At 65.6% G+C, this 20,681-nt stretch overlaps 5 protein-coding genes across 5 annotated transcripts; all 5 read right to left on the reverse strand.

Annotated features, from left to right (window-relative positions):
• Nucleotides 1-250: 250 nt before the first annotated feature.
• Nucleotides 251-2,980, reverse strand: EMIHUDRAFT_209149 (hypothetical protein; the record flags this gene model as incomplete). Its single annotated transcript, XM_005771927.1, has 7 exons — nucleotides 251-502; nucleotides 595-1,038; nucleotides 1,212-1,330; nucleotides 1,481-1,595; nucleotides 1,925-1,988; nucleotides 2,218-2,324; nucleotides 2,357-2,980. The coding sequence occupies 7 exons, from the start codon at nucleotides 2,978-2,980 to the stop codon at nucleotides 251-253; spliced, it is 1,725 nt and encodes a 574-aa protein (XP_005771984.1).
• Nucleotides 2,981-4,377: 1,397 nt separating this feature from the next.
• EMIHUDRAFT_102205 (hypothetical protein) lies at nucleotides 4,378-5,226 on the reverse strand (the record flags this gene model as incomplete). Its single annotated transcript, XM_005771928.1, has 1 exon — nucleotides 4,378-5,226. One exon carries the CDS (start codon nucleotides 5,224-5,226, stop codon nucleotides 4,378-4,380), a length of 849 nt encoding a protein of 282 aa, XP_005771985.1.
• An 874-nt stretch (nucleotides 5,227-6,100) lies between these two features.
• EMIHUDRAFT_209151 (hypothetical protein) lies at nucleotides 6,101-10,399 on the reverse strand (the record flags this gene model as incomplete). The annotated part of the gene is made up of 3 exons (XM_005771929.1): nucleotides 6,101-6,469; nucleotides 9,837-9,944; nucleotides 10,391-10,399. 3 exons carry the CDS (start codon nucleotides 10,397-10,399, stop codon nucleotides 6,101-6,103), a joined length of 486 nt encoding a protein of 161 aa, XP_005771986.1.
• A 375-nt stretch (nucleotides 10,400-10,774) lies between these two features.
• Nucleotides 10,775-12,656, reverse strand: EMIHUDRAFT_451154 (hypothetical protein). The gene is made up of 2 exons (XM_005771930.1): nucleotides 11,710-12,656; nucleotides 10,775-11,587 (listed from the first exon to the last, which is right to left on the reverse strand). Exons 1-2 carry the CDS (start codon nucleotides 12,640-12,642, stop codon nucleotides 11,111-11,113), a joined length of 1,410 nt encoding a protein of 469 aa, XP_005771987.1. The 5' UTR covers nucleotides 12,643-12,656; the 3' UTR covers nucleotides 10,775-11,110.
• A 1,961-nt stretch (nucleotides 12,657-14,617) lies between these two features.
• EMIHUDRAFT_209153 (hypothetical protein) lies at nucleotides 14,618-18,766 on the reverse strand (the record flags this gene model as incomplete). Its single annotated transcript, XM_005771931.1, has 5 exons — nucleotides 14,618-14,670; nucleotides 14,746-15,434; nucleotides 16,006-16,652; nucleotides 16,728-17,054; nucleotides 17,474-18,766. 5 exons carry the CDS (start codon nucleotides 18,764-18,766, stop codon nucleotides 14,618-14,620), a joined length of 3,009 nt encoding a protein of 1,002 aa, XP_005771988.1.
• Nucleotides 18,767-20,681: the final 1,915 nt, after the last annotated feature.

The raw sequence follows: 20,681 nt of genomic DNA on the forward strand, positions 1-20,681 counted from the left end.
GGGACGCTTTTTTGGGAGAGACGCTTTTTTGGGCCCATACTGGTGCAATACAACCCCGCGGGGAGACCCGCAGCCGCACTCCCGCACTCCCATCTCCAACTTGAGAAGACACCACATACCCGTTTTGGATGTCTGCGGAGTATTTGGTGGCGGCGTCCGTCCTCCCTTGGCTTTTGCGCTCCCCACTCCCCCCTCACGAGAACCTCTCACACCTGGACATGCACCGGCGCGCCGGCGCGCTAAAGCGCGCTCACACCCTCGCCACGTGTTCAGACTCCGCGATCGGGGTCCCGACGACGATCGGCGGCCCGGAGAACTCCACCCCAGGGCGGGGCGGGCGGGAGCCGCTCTCCGCCTCGTACAGCGCTCGCATCGCCGCCTGGTCGGCCAGCCGCCGCGCCTCCTCGGCGGCCGAAGGGCTGCCTGGTGCCGGTTCTGGCGGTGGGGCGTCCGAGAGCCGCGACCTCGCCGAGAGGAGAGCGGGCTCTGGCGCGGTCGCCTCCTCGAGGGAGAGGCCTACGCTCGGCGCGGAGGTGTGAAGAGACGGGGTGCGTGGGGGGGGGGGCGCGACGCCGCTCTCGCGAGGTTTCGGACGCCCGTGGACTCGACGACGGAGGTGTAGTAGAACGCGGTGACGACGAGGCCGACGGCGGCGTAGAGGCCGAACGCGGCGGCGGGCCCAATCGCGCACTTGAGCGACAGGAAGGTGAGGGCGATGGTGCCGGAGCCGACGCGGTTGCAAAAGACGGAGAGCGAGACGACCTTAGCGCGGAGGTGGAGCGGGAGCATCTCGGAGATGACGACGAAGGTGAGCGGCCCCGGCCCGAGCGAGAAGGAGAGCATCGCGAGGCAGAGGGCGGCGGCGGAGGCGGAGACAGGCCAGTGGAAGAGGAAGCGGAGCCCGATGAGGGCGGTGAAGGCGGCGAGGGCCAGGTTCGACCAGATGATGGTGGAGCGGCGGCCGAGCGTGTCGACGAGCGCTGCCGCCACGAGCTCGCCTCCCCCCACAGACAAGGACACTGAGAATGAGAAGTGAGACTAGCAGAATAGCGGTAGTAATCAATAGCAGTCTTCATGAGCTGCCGCCGCGAGCTCGCCTCCCAAGGAGTAAGAACAACCGTACGACCCTGAGTGGTAGCACTCTACTGCCAGTACTACTACTGCCAGTGCTACTCCGCGCGGGTGTCGCCTCCCAGCTTGCAGGCCCCCACTCCGAGCGAGACGAGGAAGACCACCTCTGCGCTCGTGCAGCCCGCGCCGTCGCCAGCCGCCTCCTTGGCCAAGTCGGGAGGAGGCGAGGCGCTCGCGTGGCAGACGCCCGACGACTCGCCTGTTCACGGCCGCGAGAGCTGTGAAGAGGCGCTGCGCACGGCCAAGAGGGTGCTCCCGCACCGCCCGCCCTCGCGCCCGCGTCTGGGGGGAGGCACTGGTTGAGGATGCGGGGCGTGTAGTACAGGATTGCCTGAGGCGTACCACTGACCACCGTTATGAGGAGTCGGAATGACGCTGCGGGGCGTGTAGCGCAGGATCGCCTCGGTGCCGGTGACCTGCTGCGCCAGGCCGAGGGCGAGAGAGAGGGCGACCAGCCGCCGCTCCTGAGCATGACCAATTCAAGAGCGATTGATCAACCAATCAGCGAGAGAGAGGGGGGGGGGGGGGGGCACCTACAGAAAGGAGACACCGCCACACCTCACGAACCCAGAAAGCGCTGAGACGCAGGCTCGCCGCCGGCCGCCGCGCCCGGCTAGTCGGCGGGAAGAGCGAGTCCCGCCACGAGGCGACGGCGCCGGTGGTGTGGGAGGAGCCATCCGCCGCCGCCGGCTCCGCCCCAGCACCGCCCGCCTCGGCTGCGCTCGCCGACGCCGCCCCGCCCGCCGCGCCGCCCGCCGCGCCGCCCGCCGCGCCGCCCGCCGCGGCGCGAGACGCGCCTGCCTTTGGCGCCGGCGGCTCGAGCCGGCGCATCACTGCGGCAGCCTCCTCCTCCCGCCCTGCGCAGGCGCGGCGAGGGGGGCGGTCAGGGAGACGGTATGGTGCGGTGGGGGCTCGCCCTCCCTCTGCCTTCTCCTCCCCTCCCTCTGCCCTCTCCGCCGCCCTCCGCCTGCGAGGTGCAGCCGTCTCCCTCCCTCGCCCCCACTCCTTCCCTCGCCCTCCCCTCGCCCCCTCCTGCCCTTGCCCCAGCCCCCCTCCTTGCCCCCCTCGCCTGCCATGTGCAGCCACCGAGGCGACTCGGGCAGCCACGGGCAAGCAGCAACGTACAGGAGCGGCAGCACCACCGACAGGCCCATCGCCAGCCTCCACCGCAGGTCCGGCGCACCGGGCAGCGCCTATTCTCGCCCTCATCTCGCCGTCACCCCACCGGCGCTCGGCCCCGCCCGCAGCACGCCTCCGGGCGGGCGCGGCTTGCCGTGTTGATGGAGCGGTCGACGGCGTAGCCGATGAGGATGCCGACGTTGATGCCGATGTCCGAGACGGCGACCAGCCCGCCGCGGTACTCCTTGGGCGCCAGCTCCGCGATGTACACCGAGCAGGCGCACCATGCGCAGCCCGACCCGAGTCCTTGGAGCGCGCGGCCGAGGAGCAGCACGCCTGGGGAGGAAGGGAGGAGGGCGGGCTCGGCCGGAGAGGCGCGCGGGAGCGCGACCCGACGCGAGGGCACGCCAAATGAGTTGGCGAGCGTGACGAAGGCGCCGCCAATCACGAGCAGCAGCGACGAGACCATCAGCGTCGCCCGCCGGCCGAGGGAGTCCATCACAAAGCCTGCGCCAGCGAGCGCGCCGATGCCGGAGACAAAGTTGAGACCCGACGTGGCGAGCTCCTGCTCGCTGAGAGACAGGTCGAGGCTCCCGGCCATGTCGAGGAGAGAGCCCGAGACCACGCCGACGTCATAGCCAAAGGCCATGTTGTTGAGCGACGCGATGATGCTGACAAGGAGGACTCGCCAAGGGAACGGCGGCGAAGGAGGTGAGTCAGTGCTTTCCATTGTGGTCATCAAGCGCTCGCTTAGGGCCTGAATGTTGGCTGGACGCTTGAGTCCAAACAAAGACCACGGCCGCACACACCTGTGCAATGGTAAAAAGAATTTTACCGAAACTCGCTCGCACGACACCGTACCGTCCTTGCGCGAGGGGAGCTCGATAGACTCGAGGGGCCAGGATACGCCGCGAGGAGGACGGAGTTGCGCCGAAAGGCGAAAGAAGCCGCGAGAACAAGGGACCGGCAGGCGGCGGCGCCGCAGGACGAGACAGAAGAGAACGACGCGACAGAGGAGGAAGTGACAAGGGAGAGAGCGACGAGAGTGGGACGGCCGCGAGGTGGCACGAAGGTTGAAGCGAGAATCGGAGAGAGACTGCGAAGAGAGATAGGAAGAGGCAGACTCCCTAGGGTAGGCGACGGCTAGCGCATCACACTCCTCTCCTTAAAATCCCTGTGTGGTGGCGGCGTCGGCCACCACCTCCACTGCGGCCACCACCCGGAGCGACGGCGGCGCCCCCACCAATGGAGGCAACCGCGCCGAGGCTGCAGTGCACCCGACAAACCTTTTTACCCATCTCACAGTAGAGGTGTTCGTTTTATTTATTTATTTACGGGGTGTGGAGGGTGAGTTGAACAGAGGGTTGTGCGCCAAGCCCTCCTGCTCGGCTCCAGCCGGTAGACAAGTCTTGTCATCAACAGAGAGAAAGAAGAGAAAGAAGAAAAAAATCTCTCTCAACAGAGTAGATGGATCTGACCTCGGGGCGATGTGACCAAGCGCTGGTAGCGTGGTTTTACCTCACACCCATGGTCTCACAGTGTGCCGGCAGTCGCCGAGCAGTGTCGCTCACACAAGCCGCAGCACAAGTGACTGAGGGCCAGTGAGGGCGAGCCCATCGCTGTCACAGCTGTGGCAGCCGCACAGTAGGCTGTGTCAGCTGTGCAGAGTGTGTGAGCAGCAGAGGAGCTGCTCTCCAGGCTTCTGTCGCAAAGAGCTGCATGCCACCGAAAGCGCTGTCGAGGTTCGCCGAGCGCGGCGCAGGTTGAGGGACACCGTGGTCACCGACGAGCGCGTTGGAGTATTCACTCCGGACAAAGACGGTCTGAATTCTCTCTCTCTCTCTCTCTCTCTCTCTCTCTCTCTCTCTCTCTCTCTCTCTCTCTCTCTCTCTCTCTCTCTCTCTCTCTCTCTCTCTCTCTCTCTCTCTCTCTCTCTCTCTGTCTCGGCACGCACACGAGCTGCGGCCGTGCCGCCGTCATAGTGGCGAGGCGCGGGACCGTCTGTGGCGAAGTGGGTCGCGTCCCTCGATTTTGTTCAACCCAGTACCCGGTACCACCCACTAACCCAGCATCCACACCCTTTACTAAAGGCTTTACGCTTTACCCGACAAACCTACCCGCTTCCCTTTACCCCGGCTCCCCCGCCGGCGGCCCGAGCGGCGGCAGCGCCACCGAGTGGACGTCCGGGTCGTAGTGCTTCCCTCCGAGCGAGCGGACGACGTGCCTGTCGTCCGAGGTGTCCAGGCCGCGCGCCCGCCGCAGCAGCGCGATGGCGTCGCTAAAGGAGGACATGTACGTGCCCATGAAGGCGGTCGCCTCGACGCACGTGAGCAGGTCGACCGCCGCGCGCTCGACGCTCGTGTGCCGCGCCTCGCCCTCCGCCTCTCTCTCCGCCTCTCCCCCCGCCGGCTCGGGGATCGGCGCCGCGCCGCGCAGCCGGAGCGGGAAGCGGCGGCCGACCTCGCGGAGCGTGAGCGCGTTGTCGGTCGCGCAAAAGATGGGCAGCGGCGCGCGCTCCTCCAAGAAGGTGAAGAAGGCCTCGTCGGGCGTCCGGTCGCCAAACATGGCCGTGTGGTCGGTGCGGCGCATGTGCACCGCGACAAACGCTCCGCCGCACGCGGCGACGTTGGCTGCGGCGGCGGCGCGCACGGGCGGGAGCGGCGAGAGCGCGGCGTACATCGTCGCCTCGGTCTCCGTGTACTTGATGGATGGGTGCGAGTCGTACACGGAGGCCTTCGCCGCTCCGCCGCCGGCGGCGAGCGCCTCGCGGTGCGCCGGCGGCAGCTCGCCGAGACCGTGCAGCATGACGACTCCGGGAAGCGGCTCGAAGAGGTCCTCGAAGGGTGAGTCGCAGGCGGCACCGAGTCGCCACAGCACGACCAGCCGGCGGCCCCGCTGCACGGCCGCCTCGCGGTACGAGAGGACGGACCGGAGCTTGTTGCAGAGGCCGGCCTCGGCGCAGATGAAGTCGACCATCACGAGCGCGGGAGAGGTGCGGTCTGGAAGCAGAAGCGCTCAATCGTGGAAGGGCCGGCGTCGGATGCCTGAGCACGACGCTCGTGAAGACTGCCGTGTGCGGGCAGTCGAGCCCGGCCGCGAGCGGGGTCGCCTCGCCACCCCACTCGGCGCTTGGACATATTCCGCCGATAACGATTGGGGTGGGGGCCCCAACTCGTGGTAGGCCACTAGTTTATCGTAGGGTACTCACGGATACCTCTCCTGAGTCCCTCTCGTGTGCCCTCGCGCACATCGCATGCGGTCTTCACTCAGCCTCCGCTGCTGTGAACACCAAACTTGCACTTCAGCTGGCGCGCGCTTTCGCCGCCTACTTTCGCGAGCGCGCTTGGCCCTTGCTCCTCATGCGCGGCGCTCTCGCTGCGCTCTCTCCCTGCTCATGGGACCTGATGCCGCGCCACCTCTGTGGCCGCTCCATCCTCTCTGACGGCGCCAGCCCTCCGGCTGCGCCATCTCTCTTTGGTCTCGTTTCTTTTTGAGAGGCTGGCCACGAAACTGCCTTTCGGGGCCCAGAGATAAAACTTCTGATGCCACGCGTGACCTAGTAGTGTCCCCAGCTATGGGCGTGTCCACGTTGGAGCCAGGTGTGGTGTGGACGCCGCGAGAATAGCTCCGCCGTTCATGGAGGCAACCGATCGATGCGAGTGCCGAGTCGACTGGTGTGTGTCGTCGTGGTTTCGTATCAAGAATACTCACTCACACGCACCCTCTGTGCTCTGAGAAAGCTGCTGGATGCTGGAAGAGGAAGGACTGTAAGTGACACTCTGATCTTTGTCAGGTCACTGGTCAGGTGCCAACCAATGCAGTGACAGGCTCTGACCCCGCCACAAGCGTGTCAGTTGCGAGCGGTTTCCTGCCACTGTCGGATCACCCGGCGGAGTGTGTGGTTTGGGAAGAGCCGAGTGAACTCTAGCTCCTCGCCGGTCAGCGGGCTCGTCGACTTGGTCGCGAGCCAGCGCTCGATCGCCGTCCGCTCGTACGACTGCCCGTCCGCCGCCATCACCGGGTCACTCATGACCTCGGTCGTGATTGGGCAGACGAAGTCGGCCGGCGGCTCCTCCTCCTCCACCGAAAGCGGCCTCTCTGCAGCCAAAGAGGACGACGCTTGCTCGTCGGGCGCCCGCCTTTCCTCCTCCAGCCTCGCGCTCTCCTCGAGCGCCGCCGCCAACTCCGCCATCTCTCCCGCCGCCAGCGCTGCCTCATCCTCGGGCTCCCGCGAAGGCCCAGCGCCTCCACCGCCGCCCTTCCCCTTCTTCTTCTTCTTCTTGCCCTTCTTGCTCTCCTTGTCGCGCCCGCCCGCCTCCTTCTCCGCCTCCTCCTCCGCCAGCAGCGCCTCGGCATGCCGCCTCGCCTCCGCCTCCGCCGCCGCTCTCTCCGCCTCCCTCCACGCTGCCTCCACCTCCGCCGCCGCCGCCGCATGCTCCTCGAGGGCGCGCACGCACTCGGCGTGGCCCTTTTCCTTGGCCATCTGCAGCGCGGACTTGCCGCTCGCAGCGCGCGCCGTCGTGTCTGCGCCCGCCCGCAGCAGGCGGAGCACGACAGCGGCGTGGCCGTAGCCGGCGGCGCCCATCAGCGCGGTGCCCCCCATGCTATTCTGCTCGTCAACCTCCGCGCCGCGCTGCAGCAGCAGGTCGACCACCCGCTCGTGGCCCTCCTGGGCGGCGCCCATCAGCGCGGTGCCGCCTCGGCTGCCATGCTTGTTGATCTCCGCGCCGCGCTGCAGCAGCAGCTCGACCACCCGCTCGTGGCCGTTGGTGGCGGCGTCCATCAGCGCGGTGCCGCCTCTGCTGTCCTGCTGGTTGATCTCTGCGCCGCGCTGCAGCAGCAGGTCGACCACCCGCTCATTGCCGTAGAAGGCGGCGCTCATCAACGCGGTGTAGCCTTCGCCGTTCTGCATGTTGATCTCCGCGCCGTGCTGCAGCAGCAACTCAACCACCCGCTCGTGGCCTTGGCTGGCGGCGCCCATCAGCGCGGTGCCGCCGATGCTGTTCTGCTGGTTGATATACGCGCCGCGCTGCAGCAACAGCTCGACCATTCGCTCGTGGCCAAGCTGGGCGGCGCACATCAGCGCGGTGACGCCGCTCCCATTGCCTACCACGGAAGTCGCGTTGACCCGCCCGCCGCTGTCGAGCCACGCCAGCAGCCCCGTCTCGTCGCCGTCAATAGCTGCTGTCACGGCCGAAGAAGCCGCGGCCGTCGATCCCGCCGCCGCCTCGCCCGAGGATGCGCCGCCCGCGCCGCCCACCGCCGCCTCGCGCTGGCCCGCAACACCTCTGCGACGTGCTGCCGGAAGGCCTCGACGCACGCGGCGTGGCCGTTCTCCTTGGCATACTGCAGCGCGGACTTGCCGCTCTCAGAGCATAACGCCGCGTCTGCGAACGCCCGCAGCAGGCGGAGCACAACGGCGGGGTGGCCGTGGCTGGCGGCGTCCATCAGCGCGGTGCCGCCTCGGCTGCCCTGCTTGTTGATCTCCGCGCCGCGCTGCAGCAGCAGCTCGACCACCCGCTCGTGGCCGTTGTAGGCGGCGGTCATCAGCGCGGTGACGCCGTCGCTGTTCTGCAGGTTGACATCCGCGCCGCGCTGCAGCAGCAGCTCGATCACCCGCTCGTGGCCGTGAGCAGCGGCGATCATCAGCGCCGTGTCGCCGTTGCTGTTCTGCAGGTTGATCTCCGCGCCTCGCTGCAGCAGCAGCTCCACCACTCGCTCGTGGCCACACTGGGCGGCGCGCATCAGCGCGGAGAGGCCGCTCACAAGTCGCGTTGACCCGCCCCCCGCTGTCGAGCCACGCCAGCAGCGCCGCGTCGTCGCCTTGGATAGCTGCTGCCGCCGCCTCTTTGGGAAGGCCGCCCAGCGAGCTGGAAGAGGCCGCTTCGCCCGAGGAGGCGCCGCCCGCAACGCCCGCCGGTGCCTCGCGCCGCCCCATCATTTGTGGAAATTTTGGTGAGTCGTCTCAGTCTCCGGTGTCTCAATAGATCCATCACTCCGTCTCACTTCCGTCTCACTTCCGTCTCTGACTGCCTTCTCGTCCGTCTCAGCGCGGCAGGCTCCCGAGAGTGCCGAGATTGCCCAAGATAACCCGTGCAACCTCATGAGGTGGTCGGGGCAGTGTGGCAGGCGCCCGAGAGTACCCGAGATCGCCCTCGTGATGTGGTCTGATGTGCAGTGGTCACCTCGGGGCAGTGGCAGGAGCCCAAGCACGCAACCTCGGGCAATCTCGGGCATTCTCGGGCGCCTCCCACTGCCCCCCACATCACGACGTTGCACGGGTACTCTCGGGCAATCTGGGCACTCTCGGGCACTCTCGGGCGCTCTCGGGCGCTCTCGGGCACTCTCGGGAGCCTGTCGCGCTTGAGACGGACGAGAAGGCAGGAAGAGACTGCGTGAGACGGAAGTGAGACGGAGTGATGGATCTGTTGAGACACCGCTGAGACGGCAGGAAGGAGAGACGGAAGTGAGACGGAAGTGAGACGGAGTGATGGATCTGTTGAGACACCGCTGAGACGCTGAGAGTGAGACAGGGACGAATTCACGTGAGACTGAGACGACTCAACGTGACGCCCAACGGATCATTTGTGCACGTGACGCCAGGGTTCCCCTAAGGATAGGGGATAGGTACTCGGTCGTCCTATTAAAATGAACTCGGGGGCACGGGACGCGGCACAAACGGGGCACAAACGCCAGGCTACAAAGACGGGGAGGCACGTACCTCTTTTGCACCGCTCTTTATACTCGTTTATTCACGAGGCGACCCCAGGGAACCGTGGGCTAGGTTCCCCTTTGGGCGTGCTGTGAACAAACAGCGAAGAAGACGCCTGCCTCTTTTGTAGGGAAGGGACCCGCTTTCTTTTTTCGTGCTGAGGCTTGGGCTGTCCGAGGTTTTCCGGCAAACAAAAAGGAAAACAGATTGGTCCCCAGCACTTTGCGTTTCCGGAAATTTCCAGGGAACAGAGGGTTTTGGTGCTCCATTCTGGAAACTCGCGAGTTTCCCTGAGAGCTGAGATGCTGAGTCTGAGAGCTGACCTGGGGCAACATCTGAGGCAAAATTGAGGAAATCGACAAAATACCCAGCTCCCAGGCGATCGCAGGGTAATTTCCAGGTATACACGGGTTCTCCGCAAAATTCCCGGCATTTTGCCGATTTGGCCTAAAATTTGGCTGATTTTGGGCCCAAGCCAGCCTCAGACTCGGCTCAGAGCCCAAAATTTGACGATTTCCACGGAATTTCCGGAAATAGATAGGAAAAGAGAGGGTGTTGTAGAGAAAAAAGGAAAGGAAAACAGACGGGGTGCGAGAGGCAAACCTCGGACAGCCCAAGCTGGGGCCCTAGAGGAATCCTCGGACGACCCCTGACGTTGCGAGCGGCACTGCGATCACGCTGCATGGCTCGCACTCGGTCGATGGACGATGGGAGGCGAGCTTGCGAGAGTCACACACGACACACACGAGCCGACAGGGACACAGACACAGACACAGACATAGACACACACACTGCGCTCCCCTCAGCGGGCAGGGAGACGCGAGCCCGACGGAGTCTGGTGGCGGGGGCCCACGCAGCCAGCCCCTGCACTGACATGGTTGGTGCTAAGCCGCCGCCGCCGCTCGCTCTCGAACTGCGTCGCGCTGCTGCCCGTTCCCGGAGCGCAGAGCGCGATTTTGGTGGCCAGGGCCTTGGCCCTTGCCTGAAGGGGGGCGGGGCAGGGGGGGAGAAGATGAGGACGTCACCGAGCGGGTGGAGCTGCCGAGAAGGTGGTGGGCGGGGCATGGATGCACCTCAAATACGAGCGAGTAGCGGGAAGACCGCCCGCTACGGCTTTACTCCGGCGGGAGAGTGGCTGCTCCCCCTGCGTCGAGAGCAGCCGCCGCGCGTGCTGCAGCGCCGCGCGCCGGCCGGCCACAATCAGGGAGAGGCTGGTGGGGCGAGGCACGAATCAAACTCCCCCGGGTCCTGTGCTAACCAGTCGTGCGTCGTGTGACCGCGGGCGTGTGCTGTAGTGGGTGCCCTGAGGCAGTGTGCCCATGTGCTGAGCTGCTGACGCAAGACCCAAACATGTGCGAAAGCAAGACCCAAAGATGTGCGAAAGCAAGACCCAAAACATGTGCGAAAGCAAGAGTGCGAAAGCAAGACCCAAAACATGTGCGAAAGCAATAAGCAAGACCCAAAACATGTGCGAAAGCGAGACCCCCCCCCCCCCCCCACTCCCTCTCCCCGCCGAGGATCGACACGACACTCACCCAGTACTACACTCATGCGAACCGAGCGGTACTCATGCGGCACGTGACTTGCGTCGCGGGAGCGGGCACGAATCGCAGAACTTGTGCGGGGGCTTTCTCAGGGGGCAAGGTCCAAGGAACCGCGCGATTTCAAAAACCTCGCGCTCCCTTTTTCACGCAAGTGGGAAGATGAACGATCTGGATCTCGCGGCCGCTGCTGGGGGGGTCAGACCCCCCCCCCCTAGCAGCAGGGACGGGCTTAGAAGTGCAGGGGGGGTACCGAGCAATGTGCGGCCGCTCTTGCCGGTAGCCGTCGCAAAAGCTATGGCCTCGCCGACCGGTATGCTTTGCGTCCCTGCATCCACGCGACGTCTCAGCGCGGCACGTCTGCCCCTCGAGGTGGTGCTGCTCGAAGAGCCGCGTCCGCCGGGGGCGGGGCCCGACAGCAGGCTCGTCGCGGACAGGAGCGTTCCCGCCGCTTAGCTGTCGGCTGGCGCCGCCGCTGCGCTGCCGGCGCCGCCGCTGCTGGGGCGCCGCAACTATACATACGCCATCGCGCACACCGCATTTTTGCATGGTTGCACCCACGAGCCACGTCCCCGTCTGGCGCCTTCCATGTTTCAACATCCATTGCTCACTTGCCCTCCCCCGAGTCGAGCAACTTCTTCACACTCGGGTAGATGGGCGTCGACGGCGTCGCGCCCACCCTGCCCAGCCGCCACTCGTCCCAGCGGTACCACGCGTTGGTGAGCGCAGCCACCCTGGGCAACAACAGACGCGCCAGGCCCAGCTTCCACCCGGGGAGTCCAAGGTCGTCCAACTCGAATGGCCACTCTGTCGGGCCGCGCCCGCGCTCGGCGACTTGAGCGCACGTCCCGCGCGCGCGCTGCTGCTTTTCTGCGTGGAACTCCTGCTTCCGAGCGAGCATCGCACCCTCAGCCGCGCGCAGCGAGCTCAGGTCGGGCCTGCCCGCGTCGTCGAACGCGCCCTCCTTCTCGAGCAGGGCCGCCAGCTCGTTGGCATCCTGCATCGCGAGGATCCCGCCGCCGCCCAGCCCGCAGTTGAGCAGTGAGTCGCCGATGCAAACGAGCGGAAGCGCCACGTCGTCGGCCTCGCGGAGCTCTGTCTCGCCGTGTGTGAACTCGCCGCGCACCTGCGGTCATTGAGCCGAGATTGAGCCGAGATTGAGCCGAGATACACGCAGAGGAGTGTGTGTGAACTCGGCGCGCCCACCGTCACACGATCGAGGCTCCGGATCGCATCGCGCCACGACTCGTCGAAGACCTCGCCCATGTCATGCAGCACCCACCTCTTCACCTTGTCGAGCCGTTCATCGGTCATGATGCCCGAGGCACGTGAGCTTGGTGGGCTGACGCCGATCTCGTCGAGGAGAGACTCGGCGCTGTCGAGGTGGTTCAGCTGGTAGAAGCAGCACGTGCGCCCGTCGTTCGACCCGGCGCCGAAGCGCTGCAAAAAGATTAGGTATCCGCGCCCGTAGCCGGCCACGCTGCCGTACTTGCGCAGCCGTGCCAGCAGCGGTGCGCCGCAGGCAGCCTCCGGCGAGTTGATGACGCCATGGATGTGGACCGTGCCGCCAAACGCCTTTCCGCCGCTCGCGTCCACTACTCGATGGTGCCGGAGAGTGGAATGCAGACCCATGGCGTCGATGATCAGGTCGAACACGCCGTGGCTCTTGCCGCTGTCGCCAAACAGCTCGCAGCCGCCGTCCACGTGCAGCCGTGCGTCGCGCACGGCCGTGTCGAAAACGACGCCCGTGTTTGCTCGCGTCGCCATTTCGTCGAGCAGGATATCACGCAGCGCGCCCCGGTTGGTCTCCGGCCGTGCCGCAAATGTCGCAGGAAACAGCCAGCGCAGCAGTGCCGGTCGGAACATGACCCCGGCGGGCTCAGGACCGTGCGAGCCGATGCGGAAGAAGGCCATGTGATCGGAGTAAGGCTGGCTGCAGTCCCAGTACCTGTGATAGACGCCGGCTCGCGCAAGCGCCTCCTGGCCATTTGCATCTAGGTCCAGCCCATACCCCTGGTCGCGAGCCGCCGGCGCCCGCTCGAGCACCGTCACATGCACGTGCGGGAGCCGGCGAGAGAGGATGCCAGCGAGTGTGAGGCCAGAGATGCCAGCGCCAGCGATGCCGACTCGAATCGTCATGTATGATGTCGTGCAGCAGGTTGGGGACCTTGTGCTGCTCCCATCCTCGTTTGCTTTGGAGGTTTTCTTCTTTCTTTTCGCGCCAGTCTGCGCCCTTGTCGTGCCAGTGTGCTGTGAGAGAGGCTTGTATCTTAAGAATTCTTTCTTTTACGAGAGAGTTCTTTTGTTTAAATTCTTTTACGTCTTTTACCGCCCTGGGCGGGGCTGTCCCGAACGAAAAAAAGTGCCGCGGGCAGCGTGGCGCATCTACTTAACCCTTTTGCTTCATAAGGGTCCTGAGGACCCAATCTCGATATATCTCCAGTCGTAGCGGTGGAACTTTAAAACGCTAAACGGCTCGGTAAATATTTAGCCATATATGAGAGGATTACGCCACAGTGTCGTTTGAGTCGACAGTAAATCTCCCACAGCCCACGTAAATCCGTCTTTTTCAGGCACCCGGAGCCCTCCGCGGCCGCTTCTACGCCGGCGAAGCACCATCAAGCTGCTGTACGGCCCCGGCATCGCCTCCCCTGGCTTAGCTCTCAGTCAAGATATTGTGCACATGGGTGGCCTCTACAATATACTCACTGACACTTAACCTCCCAGAGCTCGTCCCGGTCCGTCACGGCCATCCTCGTCCTCCGGCGGGCCCCCGGCCGCGGCGCGGTGCGGCGGCGTCACAAATCCGAACGCAGAGCACCGGGACGCGGTCGGGCGATCTGAGGCCCAGGTAGGCGAATGCATTGCCCATCCAGGGCTATCACCTGGACCTATCAACAGGCGCCTGCGGCGCCGTGCTCAGGAGTTGGTTTTCACTCGCTCGAAATGTGTACGTAAAAGGGTTAAGATGCTGATGGACAACACGTGTCGCGTGTGATGGCTGATGCTAAGCGCCCGGAGGAGCGCCGAGACGCGAGAGAGAGAATAGAATGAATTCATGGGCGTGGCACATTTAGAGAAGTGAAGGGAGGGAATTGGAAAAAAACGCTCACGACGATTCACACGAAGAAATCGTACCGTAGGCGAGGGCGCGAGCAGGAGCACGCGAGGCAGCAACACAACCAACGGCTAGTGCCATTTCACTGTGGCACAGCCCGCGTTACAAAACCTTGATTTTGACCATTGCGCGAAAAATGTACCTCTCGGTGCCTTCCAGTGGAAGCTGCGACCTCGCCGAGTAGACGGCGGCACACAGCAGGTGGCGCGGTGTGCCGCCGTCTACTCGGCGGGGTCGCAGCTGCCTCTGCGCGTCCTGGGGAGGTACATTTGTTGCGCGCCGGAGACGACTCGACGCCGCTGAGATCAGAGATCAAGCTCTGACAGGTCACACGTCGCTCCTTTGACGCCGACGTGACTCACCCGTGCAGACCACATCAGGACACGGTCTCGACGCGCTCGGTACGACGCCTGCGACCTGTCTCGGGTCAGGTGGCACGACGCTCATCGCGCCTACCAGCGCTGCCGTACAGGTTGCCACGACGAGGTCGAGCACGCTTCTATACGCTCGCCGAGCCTTCCTTTCCATCCCAGTAGGCAGCCTGGGAACGGTGGCGGTCAGAGGCAAAGCCTACGAGGGGTGGTGGAACCACATGTCACGGCTACTGGTACTGCCGGCTCCACCCCACGATAGCCTCCGAACAAGGCTGACTTTGCGGCACCATCATCGGACGATGTCGACGAGTTGGGTCGCTCTCGCGGTAGCCAGATGACCTCTCTTCCTAGGATCATCGGCCATGGCCGCAGGAAGCGCGGGGGAGGGCGCTGGAAGCAACACGGAGCTCCGTTGGAGACGTTTTCAAGATTAGCGTGTCAGAGTGAAATGGCACTAGCCAACAGGCCAGTCTCGCCCCCTCGTCAACATGCACACGAGACCCCTCGCGCCTGGGCGTTAGTCGGGTCGTACGAGTACGTAGCCTGCCCGCCACCGAACGAGTTCCCGAGCCCGCTCAGGTCAGCCCAATAGGAGGGCGACGGCCGATAGGAGGGCGGCGGCTCAGCAGCATTTCGGATCGGGCTGAGCCGCGAAGAGTAGCCGCCGAGCGGAGCCTGCATGCGTGCGGAAGGCAGCCCAATCGGCCCAAGCGTCGTACCTACCTCCCAGCGATGGCGCTATCGGCGTACCTGAACAGTCGACACAGCCGCCGCCGTAGCAGTTGTAGCAGTCACTTCCCACCGTATCAATCGCTTCGTTAGAGCAGCGGATCAGCGAGCAGAGGGATGCGGGTGTCGGGCATGCTTTCTCCGTACAGGCCGCCATGGCCTTCAGCCCGTTGTCTGGGCAGAAGCAGGTGTTGCATCCGTCGGCCGAAGCAAAGTCCTTGCCGGGCTCGCAGGTGGCATGCTCAGAGGGTGGGCCCGAAGACTCCTGCAACACTCGCCACGCCGCCCCAGTGCACTCTGCTTGGGTGATGAAGTAGCAGCCGGCGACGACGCCCGCGAGATTTTCTTTGCAGTTCAGGTCGTATTTGCACACGAGGCCCTCCGAAGAGGCGCCACAGGCAGAGTTTGCCGTCGGCTGCTCGGTCGGACACGGCTTACTCACGCTCGTTGCGCAGATGGTGCCCTGTTGGAGGCAAGCAATTGGCGTGCAGCATGCCGAGTCAGACTGTCTCTCAAGCGGGGCACCGGCCATGGCGAAGCCCATGCCGGTCTGGATGCCCGTGTTCATCAAGTCCTGCCAGGTGGGTGCCGGCGCCGCAGCTTTGTCGCCGACGCAGGAGTATGCGCTTTGGTTTTTTGCGACTTCGGCAAGGTCGGCGCATACCGCGAGCGCGGGTGGGAACAGGGTGAGGAGCAGACCGTAGCAGAGCCTCAGGGGTGGCGACATGGTGGCGACAGCGGCACGCAGCGAGCACAACCAAGCGGCGGTGTACCTGCGTACGGCGATGGAAAAAGCAACGGCATCTTCTAGTCAGCCCTTGCGGCCCGCAGTTTGTTTTAATTCTTTTTCTCGCGATGGCTACCCCGGCGTGCCGCCGCTCGCACCGCCTCGCCGGCGCCGCTGCCACCGCCGCCGCCCGCTCGCCGGACACGCCGCCGTCCGTCCGCCTCCTCGACTCCCCACGGACCTCCTCGTGCGCGCCATCCCAGCCCCAGAGTGGCCTGCTCGAAGGCCGCCCTGCTCTCGGCACGTGCGTTGCTGACTGCGATAGCACTGTCTGACAATTCACCCAGAAAGAGCCGTTGAAGAGCCGTCGAGCTACATCGTACATGAAGTTGAGACCCAAATCGTCGTGGTGGTGTGACTGTGTACTTGTCCCCACCTCCTCGGCGACACACGAGAGGCAAGCTCGTTTGCACACGGACCCACGACGCCCCCCGGCGCCTCACTCTGAGAGGTTCGAGTAGCCCTCCGCGCGCGGGCGCGGCCGGGCGTGCGACGGGGCCGTCAGTGACTCGACAGCCGGCGGCGGCAGCGGCGCGGGGACGAGCGGGAGCGGCGCCGCACCGTCGGGGGGGGCGTGCTCTGCGCGGGCGGGGGAGCGCGACGCCTGCACGATTGCGTGCTCCAGCGAGCTCCAGCGAGCTCCAGCGAGCTCCAGCGAGCTCCGGCTCGTGGTCCCGCGGCGTAGCGCCTCGAGGCTCTCCAGCGCGGACCTCTCGTCCGAGAGCGCCGTCGAGAGCGCCGTGGCGTCCGGGGGCGGCTGTGCGAGCAACACGGGTGGCGATGTGGACAAAGAGCGGCGCAAGCCGCCTCCTCCGCAGCTCGCCCGGCCCGCGGCTGGCTGGCTGTGGCCTAGGCTGTGGCGGCCCGCTCGAACCCGCTGTCGCTCTGCGGCGAGCACCTCCTTGCAGACGTGGCGCGGCAGCACGAGCAGGTCGCAGTACGTCGCGCACTCGGCGGTGGCTTGCGCGACGGGCGGCGCGCAGGCCGTGCGGCCGTCGGTGCCCTCGAGTGCCCGCTCTCCGAAAAAGTCGTTGTCGCCGAGGGTGGCGAGGAGGGTGCGCTCTTCGGGCAAGCCCCACTTGACCCACACGCGCACCGTGCCGCGCCGCACGAGGTAGAGCGTGTCGACGGGCCGCCCCTCCTACACGCGCGGCCGATCTCGGGTGATCTCGGGCAAGCTCGGGCGGTCTCGCGCCCGCACCCGCCGGCCGAGGACCTCCACGAGCAGCTGGCCGGGCATGCAGACCATCGGCTGCAGCTGCTGCACGAGCGCCACCACCGCCGACGAGGAGAGCGGGCGGAAGAAGGGGCAGTGCTGGAGGAGGTCGCCGTAGAGCGCCATCGTCAGGCGCAGCGAGAGCTCGCGCGGGAGCCCGGCCAGGTCGGAGCCGATCTCGTGCATGGCCTGCTGCGACGAGGAGAGCCGGTAGGTGAAGAAGTCGAGCACCTGCCGCTGCAGACCCTCGGGCACGTCGCTGCGCGCGAGGAAGCTCTGGATGAGCTCGAGCCGCTTGAGGACGTGGCCGCGCTTGGCGTCGAGCGTCTGCAGGGCTGCGGTCGCCGCGGCGATGGTGACAATGTTGATGAAGAGGCCGACGAAGAGTCCTCCGACGGTGAGGGCGACCTGTGCCGGAGAGAGAGAGAGAGAGAGGGAGAGAGGGCCGTCGGCGCACAGCTGAACTACTCGACCCTCGGCCAACCTCTCGGCTGTGCCTCTCAGCCGCCTCTCGGCCACCTCTCGGCTGTGCCTCTCGGCCGCCTCTCGGCCACCTCTCGGCTGTGCCTCTCGGCCGCCTCTCGGCCGCCTCTCGGCTGTGCCTCTCGGCCGCCTCTCGGCCGCCTCTCGGCCACCTCTCGGCCGCCTCTCGGCCACCTCTCGGCTGTGCCTCTCGGCCGCCTCTCGGCCGCCTCTCGGCCACCTCTCGGCTGTGCCTCGACCTGGCCGGTGGTGGTCGGCTCGACGTCGAAGGGGACGAGGCAGGTCATGAGGGAGGCGCCCCACAGGAAGGCGACCGCGTACTTGTCCCGCAGTCCCGCGGCCTGCAGCTCGGAGCTCGGACCCCACCCGTCATCGCACGCGGCGGGGTCGTCGTCGAAGATGTTGCACCCCGTCGTGCCGACCAGCCACCACAGGCAGCCGCTCCAGTGGCACGCAATCAGCAGCAGCGCCGACAGCTGCGCGACCCGGCCGGCCGCGTGGCCGAAGCGCCGCTCGAGCGCGAGGGAGACGTGGGAGTGGAGCCACGAGGTGGAGGGGCGGATCTTGGCGAGGTCGTTGCGGATCAGCTTCGGCACCACACGGCCCAGCCGCAGCAGCCGCAGCACGCGGACGATCGCCGGCGTGCCCGAGTGGTAGTCGCTGTCTTCGTCGAAAGTGTCGCCTCCGACGAACCAGGCGAAGGGGGCGGCGACGAAGAGGTCGAGCGCGAAGCGCGTGTGCAGGTAGTGCGAGCGGACGGCGGCGGGCTCGAGCACGACCATCCCGTCGAGGTAGTAGCCCGTGCGCATGGCGACGTACACGTCGACGAGGAAGATCACGTCGAAGCCGACGTTGGCGACCGCCCACGGCAGCTTTGGGTGGAAGTGGTCGTCGAAGGCGATCTCGAGCGGCACGACCACCGCCACGAAGGCGACGCCCAGCATGACGAGCAGCCGCCACAGCTCGTGCGGCGTCGAGTGCGGGACGAGGACCTCGGCCCTGCGCTGCCCCAGCGTGAGCGACCACACTGTCCACGGCGCGGCCAGCAGGCAGCACGCGCACGAGAGCAGGCGGCGAGCGCAGAGCGTGCAGCGATAGGGCGTGGCTGGTGCGGGAGGGAGGAGCCGTGCCGAGGAGTTTGGCGACGAGGCAATCGAGAAGGCGCGCGAGGCTGCCCGCGGCGGCGGCGTGCGAGACGACCGAGGAGGAGGCGCCTTCGAGCGGGTTGCCGCCGCAGCCGTCGACTCGGGAGCGGCGGCGACAGCTGAGACAGCTGCACGAGTAGAGCACCTCCGCAGCACTTGGTGCAGGTTCGACTCCCCCTCCGCCTCCTCCGCCTCCGCCACAGCAGCAGGAGCGGCGGTGCACCCGCCCTGCCCGTCATCCACGGGCTTTTGCTCCTCGCTCAGTGCGCTGTCGAGGCTCTGGCGCACCTCGTCCGGCTCTGCTCTCCCGCCGCCGCCATCGCAGTCTTGGAGGATGGCCGCGACGAGCTCGGCCTGACGGCGTGTGAGCTCTTGCAGCTCCGCCAGCTTTTTTGCGGCGGCCGGTTGCATGAGCACAGAGGTGAGGGCGGCGGCGGAAGCGGTGCGGGCGGCACCGCGGATCGGATACGATCGCGGTCTGGGACGTGCTGTCACAGGCGCCGTAAGACTTCGCGCGCGGTGAAAAGAATTTAAAAAAACGACGTGGGGGTTGCTGCGTAGCCCATCCCTCCAGGAGATGTCATCTGCTCTATTTATTTATTAAGAGAAAAGGGAGTCCCTTGCCAGAAGGAGGAGAACTAGGAGAGCGCAACCAGTAGGAGGCCCACGCCTGCCCCCGTGCCGCCGGGTGCAACTTTGTCCTATACGAGAGGGGAATCCCTGGGACCCTGTCGTGTGGGCCCTACCCAGCCCCCCTCCGTGTCGCGATGCGCTAGGATGCGCTCCCCACTCCCGTTCCCCTGTGTCCCTGATCGTCTCCTTCCAAGATCCTGCTCGTGCAGGTGGGGACCCTGTCCTCGTCCCATCGCCATCCCTCGTTTGGGTTCTCTGTTTTCTGTCTTCTCAAGAGAAACATGTGTGTTTTCTTTCTTTCCACATGGACTGTGATCGATCCCCGGCTTGTTTTGTCAGTGTTTGTGGAGAAGCTCGCATCCATGGGCGTCACGGACGGCGGAGGAGGTCTTCACCGACGGAGGCGAGGATGTGCGCAAGGGAGCGGTCGCGCACCCTCGGCGTCGTGGCGGCGGCCTGGCGGCGGCACTGCCCACAGGCTTAGGTTAGGTTAGGTAGAGAAAGGTGAAGAACAGTCTGGCTCGGACTGGACACCTACGCGATATGGGTGGACGCGGGACAGAAGAGGACGACACACAGACACACAAACTCACTCAGCCAACGAAGCTGGGCTGCCACACAATCCCGAGTAAGCGTACGGCACTACGGTCTGCGCTTCCTACTCAGGGCCACGCCCGGCCCCTGACCATGCCCCTGTCGCCCCCCCCAGCACCCACGGTGCCAAGGGCACAAACATATGAAACAACACAGCAGGAACAACACAAACAGGCGACAGGGCACGCGACCTTGTCCTCTCCCATCCCTCCTTTGCTTTGCGTCTTTTCATTCTTTCTTTTTCCCCGCGTCCCGCGGTAGTTGCTGCTGTTACCTCCCGGGTCCACACGGTACTCCCGTGCTAGGACAACAAGGCCCCACGGTACACGGCGTCCCGCGGTACCGGTAGGTGAAATAAATAAATAAATAAAAACGGTCAAACTCTGAGACGAGATGGGATTTAGGGACATGTGTCCCCGCCCTGCACGATCTTGGTGTGAGGGATCTTCAATCCGTCCCCTCACCCCCTGGTCACTACCCGACACTAGAAGAGCAGCAAGAGTTGGGGCTGCGGCTACGGCTGCGGCTGCGGGAGGGGCTATGGTCGCGGGAGAGCCGCTGCGCCGCGTGGGCGCGCCTACACCGCGCTTGCTCCGCTCGCCACCTCTCGCAAAGGTCCAAAGTCATAGCCATCACCTCCTCCGGCAAGTCCTTTTCGCCTATCTTGCCGTCCCTCCATGCCTGGTAGAGCTCGTCGTCATAGCCATATTGCATCACAGCCTGCTGCACTGCGTCGTGCACAACCCCTGCCACCCTATCCCGCGCCTCAGCGTCGGAAAATTCGAGCTCGGAGTCATACCCGGAAGCAGGCGCAGACGGCCGCGGCGATTTGGCAGGCGGCGAGGTGGGGGAGGGAGAGCGCGGCGGTGCGCGCTCGTGGCTCCCGCTGGTGCCAGAAGGGCCAGCGCCCAATGCGCTCAGCCTGTTCTTGTCCACCACCTTGGGAGAAGGGGGTGGGGGTCCACCTCCCTTGGGTGCGGGCTTGCGGTGTTCCTGCTTCCGCTTGCCCGACTTTGGCGGGTTGCGGCCGAAGTTCTTCATGGTGAACCTGTCCGGCTTGCCGCCCTTCCCGACCCTCGTCCACCCCTCGGGCGACTCG

This window comes from Emiliania huxleyi (assembly GCF_000372725.1).
Source record: "Emiliania huxleyi CCMP1516 unplaced genomic scaffold EMIHUscaffold_37, whole genome shotgun sequence".
Classification (NCBI taxonomy): domain Eukaryota; phylum Haptophyta; order Isochrysidales; family Noelaerhabdaceae; genus Emiliania; species Emiliania huxleyi.

Bases quoted from the DNA above. Each gene is read 5' to 3' on its own strand.
- EMIHUDRAFT_451154 (XM_005771930.1), bottom strand. From the start codon at position 12,642: ATGACGATTCGAGTCGGCATCGCTGGCGCTGGCATCTCTGGCCTCACA. The intron at 11,588-11,709 runs GTGGGCGCGCCG...GAGCTCCGCGAG, and splicing joins GGAGCCTCGATCGTGTGACG to GCCGACGACGTGGCGCTTCC.